At 44.1% G+C, this 27,391-nt stretch overlaps 2 protein-coding genes across 2 annotated transcripts; both read right to left on the bottom strand.

Annotated features, from left to right (window-relative positions):
* Positions 1-20,496: 20,496 nt before the first annotated feature.
* gpr88 (G protein-coupled receptor 88) lies at positions 20,497-21,501 on the bottom strand. The gene has a single exon (XM_041208751.1). The coding sequence runs from the start codon at positions 21,499-21,501 to the stop codon at positions 20,509-20,511; it is 993 nt and encodes a 330-aa protein (XP_041064685.1). The 3' UTR covers positions 20,497-20,508.
* A 1,012-nt stretch (positions 21,502-22,513) lies between these two features.
* LOC121289380 (putative per-hexamer repeat protein 5) lies at positions 22,514-25,277 on the bottom strand. The gene is made up of 2 exons (XM_041208758.1): positions 25,195-25,277; positions 22,514-24,182 (listed from the first exon to the last, which is right to left on the bottom strand). Exons 1-2 carry the CDS (start codon positions 25,275-25,277, stop codon positions 22,514-22,516), a joined length of 1,752 nt encoding a protein of 583 aa, XP_041064692.1.
* Between the last annotated feature and the right edge of the window lie 2,114 nt (positions 25,278-27,391).

Below are 27,391 nucleotides of genomic sequence, written 5' to 3'. Positions count from 1 at the left end.
CCAGACCTCCCTGTCGCTTGCCATTTCAACACTCCACCCTGCTCTCATGCCCACATGTCCGTCCTTGGCCTGCTGCATTGTTCCAGTGAAGCTCAACGCAAACTGGAGGAACAGCACCTCATCTTCCGACTAGGCACTTTACAGCCTTCCGGACTGAATATTGAATATTTCACCCCTTTTCTATTTTTCCTTTGTTTTGTTGAAGACTCATATGGACTCGAAACGTTAACTGTGCTCCTCTCCGTAGATGCTGCCAGACCTGCTGAGTTTTTCCAGGTATTTTTGTTTTTGTTTTAGTACTTTTTAGTGTTGTTTATTAATTAATTTGAAGGGAGTGGCCTTTTCTATGCCTATACTAGATATAATTCTAGAGATGAAATGTTAGTGAATGTTACCATGTGAGACAAGTACAAAATTCAGTCCAAAGCATGACTGTTAGGAAAAATGGAAGGATTTGTTTGGTATAGGCTCAGTCTCCAGTGCACAACTGACTGCCCAACAATAATCTCGCATTAAACAGGAAGGAAGAACTTGAATTTACATAGTGCTGGATAAAGGGAAATTCCACCCGCGATGATACCCACCGCCGGCAGGACTGGAAAACTTTGGCCTCGGGGTCACATTTGAAGATTAAGGAATTTTTTTACCAACGTCAGTGTTTTGGGGTAATAATTGTTGCAACTTACATCCACCTTAATCCTCAAGGACTTTGACCATTAGGGGCCTCTGCTGTAAAAGATTGAGAATATTCCTTACTTGGGTGGCATTTATTTAGTAATTTTCTATATAAATATCCTACCTTAATCGTGCTATTTTGAGTTACAACAAGGTACTGTTGGTAGATGAGAAAAGCATATTGATGTAATATAATGAAATATGACTAAATAGTAATGTACCGACTAAAGTTGACAAGTGACATGATTGGATCATGCACCAGATTAACTAATGCAAGTCAGAAGCCTATAATAAAAAAAGGAACCTTGTTTAATATCAATTCCAATATTTGCTTTTCTGTTGCTGAAATTTTGGTGTAAAGCTTCCAAATCCAGAAATGGACTTCTCTCTTACAAAACAGATACTCAAAAGGCAATCTGTCCTACTCCTGCTTGGTGTTAGCTTAAATGTGAACTAATGCACTTCACTAGGTAGACAACACTAAAACAAGATACTATGGATGTTGGAGATCTGAAATAAAAGCAGAAAATGCTGGAAAACGTGCAGCAGCATAGGCAGCATTTGTGGTGAGAGAAACAGAGTTAACAGTTCAAGTTGACGACATAGAGACATAGAAAATTTACAGCACAGAAGGCAGCCATTTGGCCCATCATATCTGCATCAGCCGAGAAACAGTGATCCACCCTAGTCCCACTTTCCAGCTCTTCCTCTGTAGGTTAGAGTATATCAAGTGTATTTCCAAGTATTTTTAAAATGTAATGAGGGTTTCCGCCACTACCACCCTTTCAGACAGAGATTTCCAGACCTCTGCCAGCCTCTGGATGAAAAGATTTCTCAACTCCTCTCTAATCCTTCTACCACTTCCTTTAACTCTATTCTCCATTTATTAATTTCTTTGTTTAGGTAAGTAGGTCTTTCCTATCGATTCTATCTAGACTCCTCATAATTTTATACAGTTCAGTTAAATCTACCCCCCCATCCCCGCCTCCACTGTTGCAAAGATAACATGCCCGGCCTATCCAGTTCCGCTTTTTAGCTAAAATTCTCCATTCCTGGCAATGTCCTCCTAAATCTCCCTGTACTCTCGATGATCAGAACTGCATGCTGTACTCTAGCTGTGGCCTAAGTAATGTTTTATACAGTTCGACATAACCTCCCTGCTTTTATAATGTATGCCTCAGCTAATAACAGAAAGTATCCCATATTCTTTCTTGACCAGCTTACCTAATTGCCCAGACATCTGTGGACATACATTCCAAGATACCCTTGTGCTTCTAATTCTCAGTATCTTACCATTTATTGTGTATTCCTTTGCCTTGTTTGCCTTTCCCAAATACCTTACCTCACATTCCTTAGGATTGAATCTCATTTGCCATTTTCTGCTCACCTGACCAGTTCATTGATATCATTTGGCAATAAACAGCTTCTTGCTATTAAGCGCATAACCAGTTTTTGCATCAGCTGAAAACTTCTTAAACACACCCCCTAAGTTTAACTCTAAATCATTGATATATACCACAAAAAGCAACCAACCCAATAGTGAGCCCTGCAGCACCCCATTTAAAACAGCTTCCAGTCTCAAAAACACCCATTGACCATTCCTTGTCCTTTGCTTTCTGCCACTGAGTCAATTTTGGATTCCACTTGCAATCGGTTTTCGATTGTCATGGGCTCTTTCGTTTTTGATCAGTCGGCCATGAGGGAGCTTGTCAAAAGCTTTGTTAAAATCCAAGTAGATTACACCCATCGCGCTACCCTCATTGACCCTCCTTGTCACCTCTTGAAAAGATTTAATCAACAAATCTATGCTAACTGTCCTTGATTAATCCATGCCTTTATAAAGGAGCAATTTATACTATCCCTAATCATTTTACCCATAAATTGCCCAACTCTGAATCTAGGCCAACTGTTATAACTCATCTTTTTCTTCTTCCCTTTTTAATCAGCAGTGCAACATCAGCAGTCCTCCAGTGCCACGACTGTAGCCGCAGAGGATTGGAATATGATGGACAGAGCTGCTATTTCCTCCCTTGCTTCTCTCAGCAGCCTGGGATACATTTCTTTTGGGCCCGGTGATTTATCAAAGATGCTAAATACTTTAATTCTTTCTCACTCACTTATCCCATCCAATATTTCACAATCCTCCTCCTGAACTAAGATGTATGCATCATTCCTCTCTTTTGTGATGACAGACGTAAAGTGTTCTTTAGAGATCATGTCCAAGTTTTCTGCCTTCACAAACATTACAATTTTGGCCCTACTCTGTCCTTAGTAGACTCCTGCTTTTTTTATGTACTTCAATAACATCTTTAAGTTTTCTTTGATATCACTGGCCAATATTTTTTCATGTCCTACCCTTGTTTTTTTTAATTACTTCTTAATTTCACCCCTGCACTTTCTATAGTCCTCTAGGTTTTCTACAGTATTGACTTTTCATCAGGAAAGTACTGGAATTGGAAGATTACGTTTTTTAAGTAAGTACAGAGTCAAGGAAAATGTGGGGTGACAAGAGTGGTGGGAATAGGAGAGAACAAGGGGAAGGTCTAGGATAGGAGGAAGGGCAGGAGTGTTTAAATGACAAAAAGGATGATGGTGCAAAGCAAAAGTGGGTAGTAATGAGACAAGTAATGAAACAAAAGGTGCACCCCACCCAGAGGATGTATAAATGTAGCAGATTAGGAAATGGGCAGGGAAGCATGGAAGATCAGGAAAGGAGAAAGCTCCTGTGGCTGGGAATATGGTGCAGAAAGTCAGGGAGACCCCAGGGGTGTGGACCACTACAGACTGTGTTTCAATAGGGCATGACCTCCTCACTCCCAGTGGTTCTGATGCAGTCACCTGATGCTATCTGAGAACAAACAAAGTATTGAGGGCTTGCATAAAAGTGGCAAATGTAAATAACAACAACTTGCATTTGTATGACACCTCTAATGTGGAAAAAAAAGTCCAAAGATGTTTCACAGAAGAAAATAATGGGTACCAGGTTAAAGAATGGATGAAAACAACATGCAGTACAGGGAAAGAAATGGAGCAAGAGCCCAAAGAGAAACCTAGCAGAGCTCAAGGTCAAAAGGGACTCACAATCCTCACATTCCCAGTGTCAGTGCATCTCTCAGATGGGATGCTGCAGTGTTCTGTGATTAGCTTTATCTCCTGAGGGTGAGACTGGGTGAGACTGAATGTTCTAAGAGGACTTTGTGAACTGGCACTTAAATCATTATCAGTAAGAACCAGAGGAATTTGACAATTCAAACATTAGCTCTTGACTAAGTGAAACTGCCTGACTATAATAAATTTTACGAATAAGAGTTGGATCAGAAATGAAAATAACTGACAGGATAATTCTATAGAGAATATTTCTGGAATGTTAATAAACATAGAAATAAACATTTGTTCCCAATTCTTACCACTCCCCTCTTGATGATGGGAGGACTGATTGAAGATCTGGGCAACAGCCAATCTCTGCAGGAAGGCTGACTCCACTGGACATTTTGTGGTCAACAGGGACGACATGTGCCTGGCAGGGGCAATCTTTTTTTTTTATTCATTCATCGGTGTGGGCATCACTGGCAAGGCCAACGTTAATTGTTGTAAGTAAGAGTCAACCACATTGCTGTGGGTCTGGAGTCATGTGTAGACCAGACTAGGTAAGGACAACAGATTTCATTCCATAAAGGGGGTGGTGAACCAGATGGGATTTTACAACAATCAGCAATGGTTTCATGGTCATCATTAGACTTTTAATTCCAGATTTTTATTGAATTCAAATTCCACCATCTGCCATGGCAGGATGTGAACCTGGGTCCCCAGAGCATTATCCTGGGTCTCTGGATTACTAGTCCACTACGCCATCGACTCCCTGGTTCAGTGCGACAAAGGTTCAGTTTGGGGCTGCTACATTTAACTTGACAAACTTATCACTGGGTCTGCTCGTATTGCTGTTTAGTTCAGAGTCCTATACAGTTGTCTCTTCACCTCCCTCATGACCAGCCTCATTATCATAAAAGCAACGAATTCCGGCCCATATAGGGCTTGATGCTGGCAGTTCATCAGAGGATCGCTGGAAGTAATGTGTCAACAGCTTTTAACGGGCTGCTGTTAAGGGTGGTTGGAAATATGTCAAGGAATGCAGATACTTAAACATGATTGAGTGCACAGGGGGGATAATATAATTAGTCTTTCAAAAGGCTGAAAATACCATGAAGAGTTATTGCAGCCTTCCCACAGGTAATAAAGTTCTATAAAAGCCAATTGACTGGCAAAGTTAACAAAGATGCAGGAAACAGGAGAAATTCAACTTTTGCCGATTCCTGCTGGGAAGTAGATGGCACAAACACCACTGTGCAAAGATGTCGACCTGATGCCAGAGTGAAATTGGGCTAGGCCTACATTTGCACCAAACCAGAGGTCTGCAGATGCTATTTGGGCATCTCAATGAAGCTCACTAGTGCGGACATGACTCCCAACTGGATCCCACGTTGATTGGGCCCACAGCTGGGTCTTGGAGGGACATGTGGGCAAAGTGGAGAAGGCAGCCTCAGGTTGGCAATGGTCCACAGTATACTTGCACAGCTAAGAGAAGCAGGAATTTTTTTAAAATAATGTTCCTGTGAAACACCTTGGGAATGTTTCAGCATGTTAAAGGTGCTGTATAAAAATAAGTTGTTGTTGTTGGAGTTCTATGATACAGATAGAGAGATTCTTGGAGAAAGAAAGGTTGAAGGTAAGTTGGTAAGGTAAGGTTGGTAAAGGGCGGGCGAGGTTTATCATCAGTATTGTCTGTTATACTTCTGAGAAAGCACTCGAAACAATGGACTAGATTTACCAACGCCCCCCCACTGGTCAGTTTGAAGGCACATTAAATTCAGCAGGCAGCCTGCCCGCCACCTATTCATCTGTCCCTGCCCCAATTTTACCAGCAGCAGGGGTAGTGTTGGGCACCCACCTGCCAGTGGACCGATTAATGTACATTTGAGGGCCTCATTCTGCCGCAGGGGGATTCTCCCTGTCTCTGGGCAAGCTTCTGATGGGCCCTCTGAGCTCATTGGAAGCACCCTCCAGATTCCCCTCCCCCACTGCTTCACAAATCTCCATACCCCACATGCCATCCCCTGGCCTGCTGGCTTTGCCTTGGCAAGAGCACCCCCCTCCCCCCCCACCCCTATTCGTCAGTTTTGATTCAGCAGTACTTGCCTCCTCCCCTCCTGGTCTGAAGTACTGGAGAGCTGCTGGCCTCTGATTGGCCGGCAGCTCTCTGAGGTGGGATGGAAGTCCTGCCTCCAGTCTAGCAATGACAAATAGGCTGTTACTTGGCTGTGGGGCCACTATTTCTTCTGTTGTTTGGACTCCCCCCACAACTTTTTAGTTGGGGGGAACAGGGAATGCAGCGCCCCATTAAATCCAGGCCAATGTCTTTACACTCAGCTAAATATTTTTCATGGACAGATATCACTGCGTGCGCAGCTAAACTAAATCTCCTGTCTTTCACGTTAGAGGGAATTCCTAGGAAGAAAGGGCCAGGAAAAAATTATCTTCAAGCCAAAGAATATATTAGAAAAGGGTGACCAAGAGTTTTTTGAAAGACATGGGCTTTAAGGCTGCTCTAGGAGATATCAAGGTGGAGGAAATTCCAGGGGCCCAGCTGACTGAAGGCACAGCAACAGTGGAATGAACGAGGGTGGGGTGGGGGGGATGATGGTGGGTGGGATGCATGAGAGTCAGGATGACAAAGTCATCAAAAACCATAAAGTTGGGAGGTTGTAGGGCTGCAGGTGGTTACAGAGAAAGGAAAGAATCAGATTATTAAGGGACTTAAACACAATGGTGAGAATTTTACTGGTTTTATTTTATTGGTTAGGAAACCAGGAACTAATGTAGGTCAGCAAGGAAAGGAGTGACAGTTTTTTTCTATATATTATTTCATGGGATGTGGGTGTCGCTGCCTAGGCCAGCATTTGTTGCCCATCACTAACAACCCTCGAGAAGGTGGTGCTGAGCTGCCTTCTTGAACTGCTGCAGTCCATGTGGTGTAGGTACGCCCACAGTGCTGTTAGGGAGGTAGTTCCAGGATTTTGACCTAGCAACAGTGAAGGAACGGCTATAGTATAATGATACATTTCCAAGTCAGGATGGTGTGTGGCTTGGCAGGGGAACGTGCAGGTGGTGGCGTTCCATGCATCTGCTGCCCTTGATCTTCTAGATGATAGAGGTTGTGAGTTTGGAAGGTGCCTAGGTGAGTTGTTGCAGTGCATCTTGTAGGTGGTACACACTGCTGCCACTGTGCATCAGTGGTGGAGGGAGTGGATGTTTAAAGTGGTGGATGAGGTGCCAATCAAGCAGGCTACTTTGTCCTGGATGGTGTCAAGCTTTTGACTGTTGTTGGAGTTGCACTCATCCAGGCAATTGGAGAGTATTCCATCACACTCTTGAAGTGGACACACTTCAGTTTTGGAGGAGCTGAAGGTTACAGAGCATGGAAGATGAGAGGCCATGCAGGACAGCATTGGAATAGGTGTGTCAGAGGTGATAAAGGCATTATTGAGAGTTTCAGTATCAGATAGGTTGAGGTGGGACAGAAGAGGGCGATATAATAGAGCAGAAATTAGATAGCCTTTGTGATGGAGAAAATATGGAGTTTGAAACCCACCTGAGGGCCAGATAGAAAACTGGGGTTGTGAACTATCAGTTTAGCACAAGAGGGATGGAATTGGTGGCAAAAATACAGAGTTTGTGGAAGGACTCAAAGGCAATGATTTCTGTCCTCCCAATGTTTAACCGGAGGAGCTTTTCAACTTTTCCAAGACTGGTGTCAAACCAACAGCCTGACAACTTGGAAGCAGTGCAGGCATTGCAAGAAGTGGTGAAGAGGGAAAGCTGGGTACTTCAATGTACTTGTGCCAAGCGACAGAATTAACTGAGGAACAGGGGCTGGAGCCAAAGATAGATGCTCGGGAACTCTGGATGTAACAGTAATGGGGTAGGAAGGAAAATCCATTGCTTGAGATACAGTGACTGCAAGGTAAGATTGTACAATGTGAGGGAAGTCCCATTGAGCTCAACAGTGGAGAAGTGGCATTGAAGAAGGATGGCACAGCTGACCATGTTAAATGTTACAGAGAAGCTGAGGGAGAATGAGAAGGGAAAGTGCACCATGGTCACAATCACAAAGGTCATCATTTGTGACTTTGTTTTGGGCTGCTTTGATAATGTGACTGGGGCAGAAACCCATTTAGGATATTAAAAGGCAGTTTTGTTTTGTGCTTGATATTTTTTCAGGTTTGATTTCACAGACCCCTCGCAAAAGTTGAACATTCATCCCATACAACATGAAAGGCATGTTTTCCTGCCCAATAGCGAGGTCCAGAGATTGCAAGAGAGGAAAACCTTACTCTGCAAACAGGTGACTACACCAGCTTCCAACTGATTCTCCTCTCTTCAAAAGGTGAACTATAGATGTACTTTTATCAGACCCAGATTTAGGCTCATAAGATATTTAGATAAAATAGGTAAAAGAACATTATGCAACATAAAATACACATCACTATTCTGCTTGATGCAACAAATAAAGCTGTTGCTTAATTTCCCTCTATAAGTAGACAAACCAAAGCTCACAACTTATGCTGTGAAACATGCTGCTATTCACAAACTCACTGAGCTTTTCTGTGAGACAACACAATTTTAAAGACGGGATGCATCTGCTGGCTGATGTCCTCCAAACCCACACACCTTGAAAACTCTTCTTTAGTGAATGAGCTGCCCCCAGAAATACAATTCAGCACCTGCAAATTTGAAGGGATAAAATCCAATTACACAAAGCTCGTGTGGAGGCTAAATGCCGACATGGACAGGTTGAGACGAATGGCCTGTATTTGTATTGTACTCTCAATGTGAGGCTGTATTTTCCTTGTCAATATTAGATATATAGTCAATCTTTGACCATGGCAAAATATGCTTGCCCTGAGATGTGAAATCTGCAGCCATTTTTTAAAAATATTTTTTCATGGGATGTGGGCTTCGCTGGCTAGGCCAGCATTTATTGTCCATTCCTAGTTGCCCTTGAGAAGGTGGTGGTGAGCCGCCTTCTTGAACCACTGCATCCCTGTGGTGTAGGTACACCTGTAGTGCTGTTAGGGAGGGAGTTCCAGGATTTTGATCCAGTGACGGTGAAGGAATGGCGATATATTTCCAAGTCAGGATGGTGGGTGGCTTGGAGGGGAACTTGTTCCCATCGATCTGCTGCCCTTGTCCTTCTAGATGGTCGTAGTTGTGGGTTTCGAAGTTGATGCAGTGCACTTTGTAGATAGTGTCGAGCTTCTTGAGTATTGAAGGAACTGCACTCATCCAGGCATGTTGAGACTCTTTCATCACACTCCTGACCTGTGCCTTGTAGGTGGTGGACAGGCTTTTGGGAAGACAGGAAGTGAGTTACTTGCGGCAGGATTCCCAGCCTCTGACCTCCTCTTGCAGCCACAGTATTTATATGGCTGGTCCAGTTCAGTTTCTGGTCAATGGTAACCCCAGGTTGCTGATAGTGGTGGATTCAGCAATGTTAATGCTGCTGAATGTCAAGGGGAGATGTTTAGATTCTCTCTTATTGGAGATGGTCACTGCCTGGCACTTATGTGGTGTGAATGTTACTTGCCATTTATTAGCACAAACCTGAATATTGCCCAGGTCTTGCTGCAAATGGAGACCGACTGCTTCAGTGTCTAAGGAATTGTGAATGGTGAACATTGAGCGAGCTTCCCCACTTCTGGCCATTTAATCCAGTTTACTTCCAATTGTGCTTTCCCTAGTAATTTGCAACAGTGAGCATCCAGTATTCATGGCTTTTCTTCTGAGAAATTCCCAGTTGCAGTGATCTACTTTATTAACTGGCACAAACTGAGGTTGAGACACAAATTATCAGATGAAACTGATTTGATTCTTGGGAAAAGATTGGAATTGAACACCCAGAGAACCAACACAGGAAATCCGAAAAGAAAACAGGAAGCTCACAGTAAATCAGTCACAGCACAAGGAGGACAGGCAAGTTAATGCTTCAGATGTGAACCCTTCTTCCAGACAATTGAAACATTAATTTGTCTCTTCACGCTATAAATCTGCTGTGCCTTTCCAACATTTTCTGTTCAGTTCCAGTTAAGCAACATCTTGATTTTAAAATTCTCATCCTTGTCTTCAAATCCCTCCAATGTCCTCATCCTTCCACATTTCTGTAATCTTCTCCAGCTTCACAACCCTCCAAGATATCTGTGCTCCTCTGACTCTGGCATCTTGAGTATCCACAATTGGTGGCCTGTCTTCAGCAAGGCCTTAAGCTCTAGAATACCCTTACCAAACGTATCTGACTCTCTACTTCTCTTTCTTCCTTTAAGACACTCCTTAAAACCTACCTCTGTGATCAAACACTTGGACACCTGCCTAAATATCTCCTTATGTGGTGAAACACCTTGGGATGTTTTACTATGTTAAAGGTGCTATATAAATACAATTTGTTATTGATTGTGCCAATAAAACTATTACTACGTCCTCTCTAATGCAGAGGTAGTTGAAAATCCAAGTCTTTGGAATGATAGATGAATCAGGGAAAAGGTGTGGGAGCAATGTGAAGGCCTTTTCTATTCCCTTTATCTCCCGATCCTGCAGGTGGTGTAGTTTAAGGGAGTGTACTTCCAAGGGCTTCAATAGCTCCCTGGTGCTTTGCCTAAGTGTTTGAATCACATTTTTCCCAGTGCATTCCTGCCAGGAGTGCATTTCCAGAGGGAATTGCTGGGCAACAATTAAAAGCTACAACCCATATCAAATTTTGTTTCCCTCAGCCAGCGATACTAAGGCATACTGTAAAAAAGAAAAAAGAGTGACTTGCATCTATGTTGCATCTTTCATGATCTCAGGATGTCTCAAACGCTTTAAAACTAATGAAGTACTTTCAAAGTTGTTACGTAGGAAATATAGTAGCCAATTTGAACACAGTAAGCTCTCACAAACAGCAATGCGATGATGACCAAGTGACGGACACACCATCCATGGTTAGCTAGAAAAGTTAAAGATAGTATCATAAATGCATATGATTGTGCAAAGAAAGGTGGCAGGTCAGAAGATTGGATAGAATATAAGGAAGAGCAAAGAATGACTAAAAGACTAATAAGGAGGGAAAAATTAAAGTATGAGAGAAAGCTAGCCAGAAATATAAAATAGATAGTAAGAATTTTTATAAATATTTTAAAAGAAAAGAATTCACAAAATGAACATTGGTCCAATAAAAAGTGAATCTGGAGAATTGATCATGGAAAGCAAGGGGATGGCAGATGAATTGAACAGGGTATTTTCCAACAGTTTTCACTATACAGGATATAAATATTATCCCAGAAGCATCTATAAAGCAGGAAATGGAAGTGGGGAAGGAAGTCAGGAAAATGACAGTCACCAGAGAAGTGGTACTGAGTAAATTGTTGGAGTTGCAGACTGACAAGAGCTCGGGTCCTGATGGACTTCATCCTAGGATCTTAAAAGGAGTGTCTAGTGAGATAGTTGATACATGGTTTTAATTTTCCAAATCTCCCTAGATTCAGGGAAGGTCCCATTAAATTGGAAGATAGCAAATGTAACTCCATTATTCAAAAAAGGAGGGAGACAGAAAGTGGGAAACTATTGGCTAATTAGCTTAGCATCTAATGTCATAGGGAAAATGTTAGAAGCTATTATTAAAGAAGTTATAGCGGGGCACTTGGATAATCTCAAGGTCATCAGGCAGGGTCAACATGGTTTTGTGAAAGGGATATTGTGTTTAACCAACTTATTGGAGTTCTTTGAGGAAGTAATATGTGCTGTGGATAAAGGTGGATATTCTGTACTTAGATTTCCAGAAGATATTTGATAAAGTGCCACACCAAAGGTTATTGTGGAAAATAAAAGCTCATGGTATCGGGGGTAACATACTGACATGGATAGAAGATTGGCTGGCTAACAGGAAGCAGAGAGTAGGCCTAAATGGGTCTGTTTCAGGCTGGCAAGATGTAGAGTGGTGTGCACAGGGATCTGTGCTGGGGCCTCAACTGTTTGCAACTTATATAAATGACTTGGATAAAGGGATTGAAGGGATGGTTGCAAAAAACACGAAGATAGATAGTAAAGTAAGTTGTGAAAAAGACAAGGAGGATACAAAATGATATAGATAGGTTAAGTGAGTGGGCAAAGATCTGGTAAATGGCATATAATGTTGGAAAATGTGAAATTGTCCATTTTGGCAGGAAGAATAAAAGAGAAGCATGTTATCTAAGTGGTGAGATTGCAGAGCTCTGAGGTTCAGAAGGATCTGGGTGTCCTAGTGCAAGAATCACAAAAGGCTAGTATGCAGGTACAGCAGGTAATTAGCAAAGCTAATAGAATGCTATCACTCATTGAGAGGGGAATTGAATACAAAAGTAGGGAGGTTATGCTTCAGTTGTACAGGGCATTGGTGAGACCACATTTGGAGTACTGTGTACAGTATTGGTCACCTTATTTAAGGGAGGATGTAAATGTGTCGGAAGCAGTTCAGAGAAGGTTTACCAGACTGGAATGGGCAGGTTGTCTTATGAGGAAAGGTTGGACAGACTAGGCTTGTATCTGCTGGAGTCTGGAAGAGTAAGAGACGACTTTATTGAAACATATAAGATCCTGAGGGGCCTTGACAGGGTGGATTTAGAGACGATGTTTCCTCTTGTGGAATAGTCTAGAACTAGGAGTCACTGTTTCAAAATAAGGGTCGGCCATTTAAAACAGAGATGTGGTGAAATTTTTTCTCTCTGAGGGTTGTGAGTTTTTGGAACCTTCTTTGTGAGAAGGCAGTGGGAGCAGAATCTTTGAATATTTTTAAGGCAGAGGCGGATAGATTCTTGGTAAGCAGGGGGGGTGATAGGTTATCTGGGGTAGGTGGGATGCAGATTTCAGGCTACTGTCAGATCAGCCATGATCTTATTGAGTGGCGGAGCAGGCTCGAGGGGCTGAATGGCCTACTCCTGCTCCTTGATCGCATGACCAGATAATCTGCTTTGTGATGCTCATTGGGGATAAATATTGGCCAGGACACTGGGGAACTTCCCGGCTCAGTTTGAAATAGTGCCATTTTACTTGAGAGAGCGAACATGGATTAATATCTTATCCAAAAGTCAGCATCTCCAGCAGTGCAGCATTTCCATAGGTTTTATTTGGGTCAGGACGAAACGGCCAGTCGCTTCACAGACCAAAATACCCAGTGTGTATTTTGTGACCGAAGAGGCTGAAACTTGTGAAACTGAAAATAATTTCATTGCAGTTTGTGGTTGCAGACACTGTGATTCTGCTAATCATGACTCACAGGTTAAGGGGCCTTCCTGTTGAACATAATGTGAGATCGAGTAATGTTTTTCACCTCCTTGAACATATTTCCGTTAAAATGCTTCAGGGTAAGTAGAATTGGCCCGGGAGCACTAGAGAAATTGCTCTAAATCTTAAGTGTAAGTGAATGGACAAGTGGCTTGATTGAGCATTCCTTTATCAAAGCCGCCTCTAACCATTCTGCCGACTCACGTCCGACAATCTGTTATCAGAAGCCAGATTTACACTTTTCATTATTACATAGAGATAAAAACAAAAAAACTGCGGATGCTGGAAATCCAAAACAAAAACAGAATTACCTGGAAAAACTCAGCAGGTCTGGCAGCATCGGCGGAGAAGAAAAGAGTTGACGTTTCGAGTCCTCATGACCCTTCGACAGAACTTGAGTTCGAGTCCAAGAAAGAGTTGAAATATAAGCTGGTTTAAGGTGTGTGGGGGGGGCGGGGGGCGGAGAGAGAGAGAGACAGAGAGGTGGGGGGGGGGTGGTGGTGTGGTTGTAGGGACAAACAAGCAGTGATAGAAGCAGATCATCAAAAGATGTCAATCGTTGACATCTTTTGATGATCTGCTTCTATCACTGCTTGTTTGTCCCTACAACCACACCCCCCCACCCCCTCCACCTCTCTGTCTCTCTATCTCTCCGCCCCCCCCCCCCCCCCCCACACACACACACACACACCTTAAACCAGCTTATGTTTCAACTCTTTCTTGGACTCGAACTCAAGTTCTGTCGAAGGGTCATGAGGACTCGAAACGTCAACTCTTTTCTTCTCCGCCGATGCTGCCAGACCTGCTGAGTTTTTCCAGGTAATTCTGTTTTTGTTTTTTCATTATTACATAACTGTTCCACTCTTGACTGAACCGACCTTCCTGAGAATCACGGCTGTTCCTATAGTTGATTATATCGGGCGCTCTCCCCCACTGCTCGCTTGAAGATATGGACACATCTTCAGCTCAGTTCACTGGCGTCCTGCTGAGTGAGATCTCTGTATGTGTCATCAGAAAGAGACTGTCAACGAGATATTTTAGCAGGGACGGCTTAACTAACCCCTGATCCTCAACCACCATAAAAAAGGTGCAATTTCAAGCCGGAGTCTTGGGGTGGTCATTCGGTACAGGAGCTTCCCAAGTTCAGATTGCTCAACAATTTCCAGCTGAGATGAGCCAACACAACACAATTAAAATTTCCAGCATCCACAGTTTTTTTTGTTTTTATAACAATTAAAATTGAACCCGGGAGGGGTCTGTTGGTCTATAAGGTGTAGTTTCATTCCAGACGGAGCATTCAATCACAGACATCATGGCAGAAAGTAGCGGAAATGTATCCAAATTTATGAAAGATTTAGTATCACATTGGCTAAGGACCTCAAACCACGGCACGCATTCCCTGTGAGTAAAGCAACGTGCGCCCTCTGTCCTCGTTCTGTGGTATTGTCCAGTTCACATTCCGAACTCCCTTTTAGAGTTCTGGATATTTTGGGTGGTTCAGCTGTTGTTTCTGGTGAGACCTTTTAATATAAATCCAGGAGTTTGGACCAGTTAAACTGAGTTGCCGGCCGCACACCGAATTGTACAGTTTAGAGCCGGCGGCACACCGAGTTGTACAAGTTAGAGTTAATGAATCCTGGAGTCTGGGATGCAGCACAGAAATGGGCCTTCGTGGCTCTGCCGTTACTTTGCAGCTATCCAATTAATCTCATTCCCTTAGCCTTTCCCCAGAGCCCTGTAATTTGTTTTCCTTCAAGTATTCAATTGCCTTTCAAATACTACTATTAAATCAGCTTCCACCACACTTTCATGTAGTGTATTACAAACCACAGCAATTCGCTGTGGGGAGAAAACGCTTCCTCATATTGTCTCTGGTTCATTTGCCAATCACGTGCCTTCTAATTGTTAACACTGCTACTGGAAATAGTTTCTCATTATTTGCCTTATCAAAATTGTTCGTGATTTTGATCACCTCTATGAAATCACCTAACCTTCTCTGATTTAAGTTAAGTGATCCCAGCTTCTCCAGTCTCTCTGAATCCTTTGCACCATTCTAGTAAATCTCTTCTGCATCCTCCCTAAAGCCTTGACTTTTGTATTAACTAATTTACACAATCGAGATGCATCCTACAACACTTGAGGCCCAAGTTACTCCCAGCTTTCCAGCAGGCTAACTTCTCCCTGTTACACCAGGTCAAACCATCCAGTGTCATCCAAAAATCATTCTAGTCAGCCTGAGCATTCCAGAACCGACATCAACTAACAAGGTTCACCTCGGCAACTTCTTGTTCCTGAAATCTCAAAGTCCTGTCTGTCCCATCTTCTTCTTTTCAGAGAACCAGCATTTTGCTTGGTTGCTAATGCAAGAACAGTCTTTTCCTGCTCTTCACAGCTGCACTTTCTCTCTCTCTCTCTCTCTCTCTCTGTGCCAAAAAAAAGCTGTTCCTTTTCTGTGCCAAGGCGTGAAACCTGTCACTTGATTTTTAATAGTTCTTGATTAGGGGTTCTTTCCCCATGACAATCAGATCACATGGGCCTGTCTGTGGGCAAAGGTTTAATATGACCACCATCTCCCCTATCCAGAGCATTCGATTTCACCTTAAGTTAAAGGAGACATTTTAAAATATAGCCATCTTGCAAAGATCCACATTGGTGACCTAGGAGTTAAATAACATCTTGATAAATGCAGGCTCTATACTGTTCAGTGCAGCCTTTCATCTAAGAAAATGCACAGGGTGAAGGCAGGTTGTGTTGGTTGCCCTAGAATTTGATGTTGCTTGTTTTCCAGAACCTTTCCGGTGTCCCAGGGACACATCTAATTTTCTTATCGGGTTGTTGGAGTCTAACTGATCTCACCACTTTAAATGTTAAATGAAAAGCTGCCAATTAATTGTGTTGCTCCCTCATTAACTTCCTAAAATAAAAACGGGAAATACTGGAAAGTCTCGTGTTCTTGGACTTCTGCTCGAGGCTCCCACATTTACTTGTTTTTTTTTATCACCCCGATTCATCCCTGTATATTTTCGGTATGTTGTGTTCCTATTTCAGATACTCAGCACTTTACTGGTTTTAGTTTTAGTACTTTTCAAATCTATTCCAATTGACTGATTTTTTTCAGTCACTAATTTGCACTGTGGTCAATCATAGACTAATACAGCGCTGAAGGAAGCCATTCAGCCCATCGAGTTTGTACTGGCTAATGAAGACCAACCCGTATTAGTTCCACTCCCCCAGCTGTTTTCCTAATTTCCTGCAGTGTATTCTGTCTTTCAAGTACTTATCCGATTCCCTATCGAAGGCTTCCACTGAATCTGTTATCCATCACCCTTTCAGGAAGAGCTTTCCAAATCCTAACCACTTGTGTTCTTTTGCCAGTTGCCTTGAATACTTAACTCTCCTCACATTCCCCCATTTATTAGCAGTGACCCTTGACATTAGTTTCATCTCAACGTCTGTCGTCTGTGTAGACTAGGGTGACACTTCGTACAACAAGAATTCAGGAAGACTTTTAAAATCAAACCAAGATGTTGCGATAGTGTTAACAGAACTGTTGGGATGATGCATGCAGTCAAGAACCCAGGACCTGGAGAGGAGTTCAGGACGCAGAACCAGGAGCTTAAGACATAGATCCAGGATGCAACGGAGCTGATAATATTTCAATACCCGAAAAATGAAAATCAGCATGGATTAAAAGGCGGTGGATTGTGATAAGCGGATATTTATTTCAGAGTAGGAATAGGCAAGTAGCCTCCTCTTGTGCTCCTGACGTTTCAGCGCCATTAAGATTTTGCCACAATACCTAATACTTAAATCACAAATAAAAACAGACCAATCATCACAACCAGCTCCTTTCAGTGTTTGCAGTCCTCTTCAGAATACAAGTCCTAATCACTATTATCCACCCAATTATCACGTCCTTTCATCCACATTCCTTCATCCAGCTATCCAGTCTAATGTTTCAGGACAGAACTGAGCATCCTGTGCTGTCATAGGGCGGGAATCGAACCTTTAATTTATACATTTTTCGTGAGATGCGCTTTGCGTTGCTTCTCAATGTCGGTGAGGTTGAACATTCTCATCCTAGAGGGTAAAAGCAAAATACTGCGGATGCTGGAAATCTGAAACAAAAAATAAAACTAGCTGGAAAAACTCAGCGGGTCTGACGGCATCTGTGGAAAGGAACATTGTTAACGTTTCGAATCTGTATGAAACGTTAACCCTGTCTTCCTCTCCGCATATGCTGTCAGACCCGCTGAGTTTTTCCAGCTAGTTTTGTTTTTGTCTCACCCTCCTGGACGGACCCGCCATTATCTGTGAATTACAAACTATAAAAAAAACATTAAGGTCTAATTTCAACAACAGAATGATAACCTGTAGATAGTTCTGACAGTAGTAGGGCTCCAGCGCCTTCTGGTAACACTCAGTTCAGTGCCAACAACTTCAGGAATGTGACAAGGAAACAGACCAACTTCCATGAAATATAGGGTTGTTTCCAGTGTGTGTCTGTAAACGGCTCAGCTTGCGGAGGATGCACCGATCTACCAAATGTAAATTTCACCCAGTTCTTCGGCAAACCAGTGACTGATCAAACAGAGCAGGTCGCTGATATTTACAAACACCCCCCCCCCTCCCCCACCACCCCCACACACACAAGAAGCTGCTGCACCAACCTCACATTATCAGTGGAGTTCCTGGTGGAGGGTATAACAATTTATTCACTCATTTCCTTTACCTCCCTCTCATTCCAGGCCTGATTATATATATGTGTGTGTGTGTGTGTGTGTGTGTGTGTGCACCTACTGCAATCAAATCCCAAATTCCAGCAAATCTGCTTAATACCGAAAACCGTTCCCACTGACAGGCGTCCACTGGTGGTGCCTGGCTAATACTGGGATGGCTTTTCCAGTGCTCCTGTTGTCCTTGGATAGATCCATGGGCTCCCCACGCTCCCCGCGGCCCCCCCCCCCCCACCCCCCACCATGTCAAAGAAGAATTTAAGCAAACTGGCTTTGTGCGCTGTGCCAATGTACAGGTTTATTGGCGGTGGTTTCGCTGTTGCTTGTGCCGCATTTACTGCGCTATTTCAGGGTGTGAAATGAAACCTGTGCGCGGATGCTGAGCAGGTCCTTGCATAGGCCGCTGGGAAATCCGGGAATAAGTAATCCTCAAACTCTTCTGCAGTAAACGTCGCTTTCCACTTCAGTGCTTTATAACAGCGAAAACTGGCTGATGATAAACTAACAAGGTACAGGAGACAATGAATGGCACTTTATTATAGTCCAACAGATCGCAAATTGGTGAAATCACCGTTCAGATACAGTTTGAAAAATAATATTAAAAGTTGTCTGTAGTGCATAGGATAAAATGACTGGGCCGCGCCTTTGACTTCCTCCTTTCATACCCTTGGGGCTGTCAGTGTTTACATGTTTAAATGCTGATGAGATCCAAGGAAAAAGGGCAAGTTAAATCCAAAATTGGATCTGTGGCGGGAAGCAAAGGTTATATTCGACGGGTGTTTTTTGTGGCAGGAAGGCTGCTTTCAGTGGCGTTCTGCTGGACTCAGTACTGGATCCATTCAGTGCTCAGTGCTGGATCCCTTCAGGACTCAGTGCTGGATCCGTTCAGGATTCTGTACTGCATCCATTCAGGACTCAGGACTGGATCCATTCAGGTCTCAGTACTGGATCCATTCAGGACTCAGTACTGGATCTTTGCAGGGCACAATACTGAATCACTTGCTGCTTGTGGTGTAGATATATATATGTATATATCAGTAATTTAGACTTAAATGTAGGGGCCATGATTAAGGAGTTTGCAGAAGGTGTGAGTTGGCTGTGTGATTGATATTGAGGAAGAAAGCTGGAGACTGTGGAGAGCTATCAGTGGACTGGTCTAGTGGACAGGAAAGTGGCAAATGGAATTCAATCTGGAGAAGTATGAAGCAATGCATTTTAGAGAACAAATAAGGCAATGGAATGCATAGCAGATGATAAAATTTTGAAAGAGTAGAGGAACAGAGGGACCAAGTAGTGTGTGTCTCCAAACCTCTGAAGTTGGCAGGACAGGTAGGGTCAAGATACTTCCCTTTATTTCCTAAAGCTAGACTGTAAGAGCAGGGAGGTTATCCTGGAGCTGTATAAAACATTTGTTAGACACAGCTAGAGTACGGCATACAGACTTGGCTGCCACATTACAGAATGTATTCACACCAGAGAGGGTACAGAGGATATCCATGAGGATGCTGCCAGGAATTGAATCTTTTTTAGCTGTAAGGAACCATTGGATAGGCTGAGTCTATTTTCTTTGGAAAGTGAGGGCTGAGGAGAGATTTAATTGATGTGTGTAAAATTATGAGGGCCTAGATAGATTTCCCTCAGCAGAGACGTCAATAACCAGGGGGCATGGATTTAAAGCAATTGGAAGGCTTAGAGGGGAATTCAGGAGAAACTTTTCAATAGAATGCTGTGGGGATCTGGGACTCTGCCTGAGAGGGTGGTAGAGGCAGAATCGCTCATTGCATATTTTAAAATGTTGGATATGCACGTGAGGTGTCCTAAGCGATGGGCCGAATGGCTCATCCTGGGTCATAAATGTTTCCACCTCCCCATCCAATCTCTGAAGAAATGTATCCAGTTGCCTCTTGAAACTTATTAATACTGCTTTCAACGGTCTTCCCAAATCATTAATTTCTGAACCCACAACTCTTGGAAAGAATAATTGTCCCTGCCTTTTCTTCTGACGCTTAACTTCCTACTTTCGACTCCAGATATTTGAATTTTTATCCCTTATGTTTGGAGTGGGTGTCGGCAAACATTTAGTACAGGCAGAAGGCCCGGCACAGACTGCAGCATTTTTCGAAATGTTGTTTCCCAGTGGTTAGCAGGTAACGAATGTACCGTAATGGGGCGGGGGAGGGGGGTGGGATTACTAGTCTAAATAATTTTATTTTTGTCTGTCGGTGCAATTCTCCATCCTCTCTCTGAATAACTACAATAGCAGGGAGGGGCTGCTGCTTATAAATTGGCCTGGGCTACTCAGGGAACGTGGTCAAGTTGTTTCATGAACAGCACATTGCAGGGAGCAAAATAGTCAGAGCCTTGTTCTGTTTCACTGAACATTAATGCTGTCCGATATAAAGCGCAGCAAACACACACCTCCATATAGGCACGTATACACCTACATACATATCCACCCACAGACACACAAAGTCACGCCCGGCTTATTAACAGGACAAACTCGGCACCAAAGCACGACTGTGTCTTCTGGAACACTCGATTTCAGGTAATAATTAGCCTTGTAAAAGTCCAGTTATCTTTGCCCGGCCCTCGGGTTAAACATTTTCCGCGGTGTTTACTGGATCCGCTGTAAGTGTCTTGTGAACCAGTTTTGGCTGATCCAGTGTTTGATGTCAAGCTCTGGGTCTGGGCTTGCCGAGGTGGGGGTGGGGGTGGGGGTGGGGGGAAGGTGGGGGGTGTGTGGTGTGGGTGGTCACCTGGACACAACTTGTATCATCGGTTCCACACCGACCGATGTCCCGCAAAACTCAGCCCCGATGACGGATCGCAGCGATTTCCTGAACTCCTCGTTCTTGCGGGTGTACAGGTAAGGGCTGAGCACAAAGAGCAGAGAGAGCAGGAGCCAGGAGACATTGTAGAGGAGGGCGGGGACCGGCTCGAAGAGGCCGATCAGGGTGACCCACAGCAAGGGCTCGGTGGTCAGGACGAAGACCGACAGGACGAAGGAGGCACAGGGGCGCAACCTCCTGTCTTTCCTGGCGAGCGGGTAGGACAGGTTGTTAATGATCTGGAAGTTCAGCACGCTGACCCTTTTAACGCTGACCTGAACTTTGCGGAATATTTTGAAGTAGGAGTAGAGGAGGACAGCGGTCTGACCGAGGATTGCGCTGGCCGCGACCGAGGTGGGGTAGGGACTGAGCCGAAGGAAGCAGCCCTCCGGGCGGTTGAGGAGCTGGGGGCAGCGCCGGCTGCGCCGCTGGGTGCGGACCGGCCCCGTGAACCAGGGCAACAGCAAGACGGCGCCCAGCAGCCAGGAGCTGGCGATCATCCCCGCCGTGTTGCGCCTCCGGTAGATGTTGCGGTAGGCGGCCGGTGCCTTGGTGATCAGGGCGAAGCGGTTGAGGGCGACGAGCGAGTGGGAGAACAGCGAGACCAGCAGCCCCAGGAAGAGCAGCCCCCCGCTGAAGGTCCGGTAACCCGCGGAGGCGGCTCGCCCCGGGGGCTGAGACAGGGCCACCGACTCCCGGGGCATCCAGAGGGCGCAGACCAGCAGGTCGGCGGCGCAGACGTTCACGATGAACGCGTTGCTGGTGTTGCGGAGCTTCCGGACCGAGTAAACCAGGTAAATGACCAGCAGGTTGCCAAAGCTGCCCGCTACGGCCAGCAAGGCGTAGGCGACCGCCAGCGAGATGTTCTCACTCAAGGTTCCCTCGCAGCAGGTTGAAGCGTTGGAAAAGTTGCTCATGGTGTGCAGGGGCTTCCTCGGTGAGCGTGCCCGAGTTCCACACAGCCTCCGCTTCCAAGGTAGGAAAAGTGCTTCAGGAGACACGCGTGCGCACTCCACTCTCCGTTTTGGGGAGGGGGCTGAATTTCCAAATTCACATCATCTGCAGCAGTAGCAGCAAACGGAACAGCACCGTCTCTCCTCGTTACTAACAGCACCGGTCTCATGGGAAGCACCAGCAACCAGCTCACCATCACTGAGAGCACCAGCCTCATCGCCAGCCTCAACTCCTATTTCATCAGCAGTTTCTTCAACACTAACTGCACCAGTCTTTTAGCCACTCCCAGCACCAGTCTCTTCACCTGTCTCAGTACCACTCTCTCCACAATCACAGCACCAGGCTCGTCACAAGTCTCCTGGCCAATCTCTTCACCAGCCTCTTCGCCAGTTTCTTCGCCAATCTCATTGCCAGTCTCAGTACCAGTCTCTTCACCAATCCCCTCACCAGTCTCTTCACCAGCCTCTTCACCAATCTCACCAGTCTCAGTGCCAGTCTCTTCACCAATCTCATCACCAATCTCACCACCAGTCACAGCGTCAATCTCTTCACCAGTCTCATCACCAGTCTCAGCAACAGTCTCTTCACCGGTCTCAGCACCAGTCTCAGCACCGGTCTCATCACTAGTCTCATCACCAGTCTCAGCACCAGTCTCAGCACCAGTCTCATCACCAGTCTCAGCACCAGTCTCTTTGCCAGTCTCAGCACCAACCTCAGCCTTAGTCTCTTCTCCAGTCTCTTCACCAACCTCAGCACCAGTCTCTTCACCAGTCTTCACCAATCTGTTCACCAGCCTCTTCACCAGCCTCTTCACCAGTCTCAGTGCCAGTCTCTTCACCGTTCTCAGCACCAGCCTCTTCACCAATCTCATCACCAGTCTCAGCACCAGTCCCTTCACTAACCTCAGCACCAGTCCCTTCAATGGTCTCTTCACCAGTCTTATCACTAACATCTTCAACCATCTCAGCACCAACCTCATTCAGCAGTCTTTTCACCAATCTCAACACCAGTCTCTTCCGCAGTCTCAGCACCAGCCTCTTCATCAATCTCATCACTAATCTCAGCACCAACCTCAGCACCACTCTCTTCACCAATCTCAGCACCAACATCAGTACCAGTCTGTTCACCAATCTCAGCACCACTGTCATCATCTATCTCATCACCAGTCTCATCACCAACATCTTCATCCATCTCAGCACCAACCTCATCACTAGTATTTTCAGCAGTCTTTTCACCAATCTCAACACCAGCCTCTTCACCAAACTCAGCACCAGCCTCTTCATCAATCTCATCACTAATCTCAGCACCAACCTCAGCACTAGTCTCTTCACCAACCTCAGCACCAGCCTCTTCATCAATCTCATCACTAATCTCAACACCAACCTCAGGACTAGTCTCTTCACTAACCTCAGCACCAGTCTCTTCACCAATCTCAGCACCAACCTCAGCAACAGTCCCTTCACCAATCTCAGCACCAATCACATCACCAGTCTCTTCACCAGTCTCAGCACCAGTCTCTTTGCCAGTCTCAGCACCAGTCCCTTCAATGGTCTCTTCACCAGTCTCATCATCAGCCTCTTCATCAATCTCATCACTAATCTCAGCACCAACTTCAGCACTAGTCTCTTCACCAACCTCAGCACCAGCCTCTTCATCAAGCTCATCACTAATCTCAGCACCAACTTCAGCACTAGTCTCTTCACCAACCTCAGCACCAGTCCCTTCACCAATCTCAGCACCAATCACATCACCAGTCTCAGCACCAGTCTCTTTGCCAGTCTCAGCACCAACCTCAGCACCAGTCCCTTCAATGGTCTCTTCACCAGTCTCATCACCAATATCTTCATCCATCTCAGCACCAACCTCATCACTAGTATTTTCAGCAGTCTTTTCACCAATCTCAACACCAGCCTCTTCCCCAGTCTCAGCACCAGTCTCTTCATCAATCTCATCACTAATCTCAGCACCAACTTCAGCACCAGTCTCTTCACCAACCTCAGCACCAGTCTCTTCATCAATCTCATCACTAATCTCAGCACCAACTTCAGCACCAGTCTCTTCACCAACCTCAGCACCAGTCTCTTCACCAACCTCAGCACCAGCCTCTTCATCAATCTCATCACTAATCTCAGCACCAACCTCAGCACCAGTCTCTTCCCCAGTCTCAGCACCAGTCTCTTCACCAAACTCAGCACCAGCCTCTTCATCAATCTCATCACTAATCTCAGCACCAACCTCAGCACCAGTCTCTTCATCAATCTCAGCACCAACCTCAGCACCAGTCTCTTCACCAATCTCAGCACCAACCTCAGCACCAGCCTCTTCATCAATCTCATCACTAATCTCAGCACCAACCTCAGCAGCAGTCTCTTCACCAATCTCAGCACCAACCTCAGCACCAGTCTCTTCACCAACCTCTTCATCAATCTCATCACTAATCTCAGCACCAAACTCAGCACCAGTCTCTTCACCAATCTCAGCATCAACCTCAGGACCAGTCTCACCACCTGTGTCTTCACCAGTAACAGCACCAATCTCAGCACTAATTTCACAATTAGTCTCTTCACCAGTAATGATACCAATCTTTCCAGTAATGTCATCAGTATAACCCAACCTGGATGATACTAAAAAGTTATTCTCCACTCTTTTGAGATAAAAGTTTAATTTTTAACTGCTGAAAGCTTGCTATGGTTGCAACTACGGCCATGAGCTGGTGGTTGTGCACATGGTGTCATTGATGTGCTTTCAACCTTTATTGTAGAGATGTAATTGTAAACTGCCATGGGCCCAATTTTAACTCATTCAAAACCCATCTACATGGACTGAGTTAAAATCAGGGAAGAAATATTCTGAGATTACCATTTTTAATTACCCCCGAATACCTTGTTCAAATCCTACTTTACTATCAGTGATCTCAGATTGTTTCACCTTACCTAGTTATATATATCTAGGTACCAACTTTTAAAAATTCGGTATTAACAGAATAGAAAGTATATAATGAGAAATATATTTCACAAGGTTCCCCTAATCATCTTTGTCTCCTATGTTGTTTCTGACATGTTTTCTCAGCTGTTTATTTTTGATTTGTTCTTTGTTTTAAGAATGGTTATGCATAGGGTTAAGATTGGATATAATTAGAATAACCAACGTTGTTACAAACAGCTATGAAATCATTCAGATACAGCTGTCACCTGAGTATCAGCCTGTTGCAAAATAATTAACAAGATCTTTCACATTTTGATAAATTTAGATTAATCAGCAGGGGAAGTGTTGACTTTGGCAGAGTGATTATAAAATACATTCAACTAAATTACATTTTCAGTCTATCAAAATCAACATCTCTGCTGGCAATGTCTCTTTCAATTTATTAAAATAAGAGATTAAATAGATTTTCAAAAAATAGATATTGAAGTCCAATTGCAGATTATTCATTGTCACTACTGGTACATTGTACATTTTAAACATTCCAATTCTTGTCAGCAGTATTGTACCATGTGATGATAGTGGCTAAAGTGGTCAATGCTGCCAGTTAGACAGCTTTATATCTATAGGTCATTCAGCACATTGTTCATTTTTCCCTTTCCTGTATGTGTTCTCAGCAACTCCCCCAGCCCTCGCCCCCAACCATAACTTTCTGTTCATTTACTTAGTCTAACTGAATTGCTATGACAAACATTTCCAGGTAAGCTTTCTTGCAGAAGAATTTCATTGAAAACTCTCCATCTCTGAAGGTAGCCATTGAGCGGAGTCCTCCAATGCATAATTTTTAACTCTTAGTAGGAAAATAATCACGACAAGAGGGTTGACCTAAACCAGTGAGCAATGTGTTCTTGGACGAAAACAACGAGCGTCATTCAAAAAATATTCATCACAATTTAATGAAGAAAAGTGAATACTGAAAGAAATAGTAAGGCCTTCCTTCACCATGGTGGTTTAGTTCTGCCATTAATGTCATGAAGGCAATAATCTGAGGCGAAGAATGGAAAATGTAAGGTCAGGTAGGTAAGTGAAGGAAATCTCCAGAATACTGTTGATAAGCAAGAGCAACTTGGCGGAATGTTTCTTTGGGAGATCAAATGCATTTGGTAGTGTGGAACAAATGGGCTTCTTGAACCAGATGGCAAGTTTTCCATCCATTCTTTGCTAAGTAGAACAAGTTTTTAAAGTTCTAAAAGCTACACCTCCAAAGGGTAACTGGCAACTTGGCAATCATTTTGGAGCCATTTTGAAAATTTTCCAAACTCGTGCTTTTACAGTCGACTTATATCAATTTATATCCTTGTAGATCTGCACGTTTGAGTTCTGCAATCCCTTCATACAGGAAGAGAGGTTAACCTGGACAGGACAACACATAATCAGGTCGCCTTCATCAGTGGAACTCCGTTTGACGCATTTTTGATGCCAAAGTAGATGTTAAAAATATCAAGTTCATGCAAAAGGAATAAGCAAAAAAAAAGCAGCTCTGCGATGCAAACTTTGGATTTATCAGTTTTTGTCAATGATTAATAGGAACACTCCTAAACAGCCTGTAAGTGTTTTTAAAATCACTTCGCTGACTACGGTACGATGACTATGAAGGTGGCCTGAAGTGGGTGACACACTCCTCACCGCATTCCACCAATCCACACACAAAGTCTCCATTCGATGGTGAGGGCCCATCATTTCCCTGCTATGTTCCCTCCGGTTTGACACAGCTGACCATTCCTGGACAGGGACCACAGTTATGGCCTTCCACTGTCCTCTAGAATCCAGACCAAAATAAGGTGATATCCTCTGAGCATACATAAGGTGAGGAGGATGGTCCTGCATTCTCCAGCATAAGGGGGCGGGTTCTATGTAAAACGGCGTTGCCTGTGAGGGAGACTTCAAAACATTATCCACTTTTCTCTGTCAACCAAGGGCTTTGGGCTGCAGATCTAATGTCAAGATCTAAGGAGATGATCACAAGTTGGATTATTGTTTTCGAACTGTTTTTAATGGCAACCGGGTAAACAGTGACCAAAGTATTGATTTTGAGTTCAGCGTTGCCTTTATGAAGTTGGTTAGATGCCTTCCTCAGTTATAGTGCATTTTAAATGGGCAACCATACCACTGCTCTCTTTGATTCATTCTACAGGAGCAGTCTTCTGCTTTGGAAGGTCGTTTTGCCCCATCTCATCTGGATTTGAAGCATTTTGAAGCTTGTATGTAAATAAGATGCCCTCGGTAGCTGGAGAAACTCAGAGCTCGGAGGCACCATGAGGGACCTCCCTAAGTCACCTCCAACTTAATACTGAGGGATGCAATGAGCACTGGACAAATAGTCCCTAAATAGAACTTTTCAGCTTGTTGCTAACTAAGAAATATGAGACTCTAATAAGTGATCGTCTCTGAAAAAGAACTGTCTTTAGCAGCTTGAGAGTGGCAGCAAGCGATTACTCGGTGATTCTATGATGACGAGTAGTGTAGAACTCAGTGCCATAGAGAAAGGATCAACAATGCCCTGGTATCCTGTGCCAGCTAATTTTGTGACATGCGAAGACTGGAATTGAGTGACTGAAGATGCTACACAGATTATACAACAGGGAGACAGGGCATTCGGCCCATCCAGTCCATGTTTCCTTATTTAACTCTATCAGCATAACCCCAGATTCCCCTCTTCCTTGTATGCTTATATAGTTTCCTCTTAAATGCATTTATATTACTGGCCTCAACTACGATTTCCACACTTTCACCACTTGCTGGTAAAGACATTTCTTCTGAACTTCTAGTTTGATTTCTTCATGACTATTCTATAGTGACGGCCTCGAATTTTTATCTTCTTCACAAGCAAGAATAGTCTCTGTATTTACTCCATCAAAACCTTTCATAATT

The sequence above is a fragment of the Carcharodon carcharias genome, chromosome 16 (assembly GCF_017639515.1).
Source record: "Carcharodon carcharias isolate sCarCar2 chromosome 16, sCarCar2.pri, whole genome shotgun sequence".
NCBI lineage: Eukaryota > Metazoa > Chordata > Chondrichthyes > Lamniformes > Lamnidae > Carcharodon > Carcharodon carcharias.
This window is presented reverse-complemented; position numbering and strand designations above follow the sequence as displayed.

What these genes read in the sequence shown, in the direction of transcription:
- LOC121289380 (XM_041208758.1), bottom strand. Translation starts at nt 25,277, where the DNA reads ATGGCTACCTTCAGAGATGGAGAGTTTTCAATGAAATTCTTCTGCAAG. An exon ending in ATGTTTGTCATAGCAATTCA is followed by an intron (nt 24,183 to 25,194) that starts GTTAGACTAAGT and finishes TTATCTCAAAAG; the next exon opens with AGTGGAGAATAACTTTTTAG.
- gpr88 (XM_041208751.1), bottom strand. Translation starts at nt 21,501, where the DNA reads ATGAGCAACTTTTCCAACGCTTCAACCTGCTGCGAGGGAACCTTGAGT.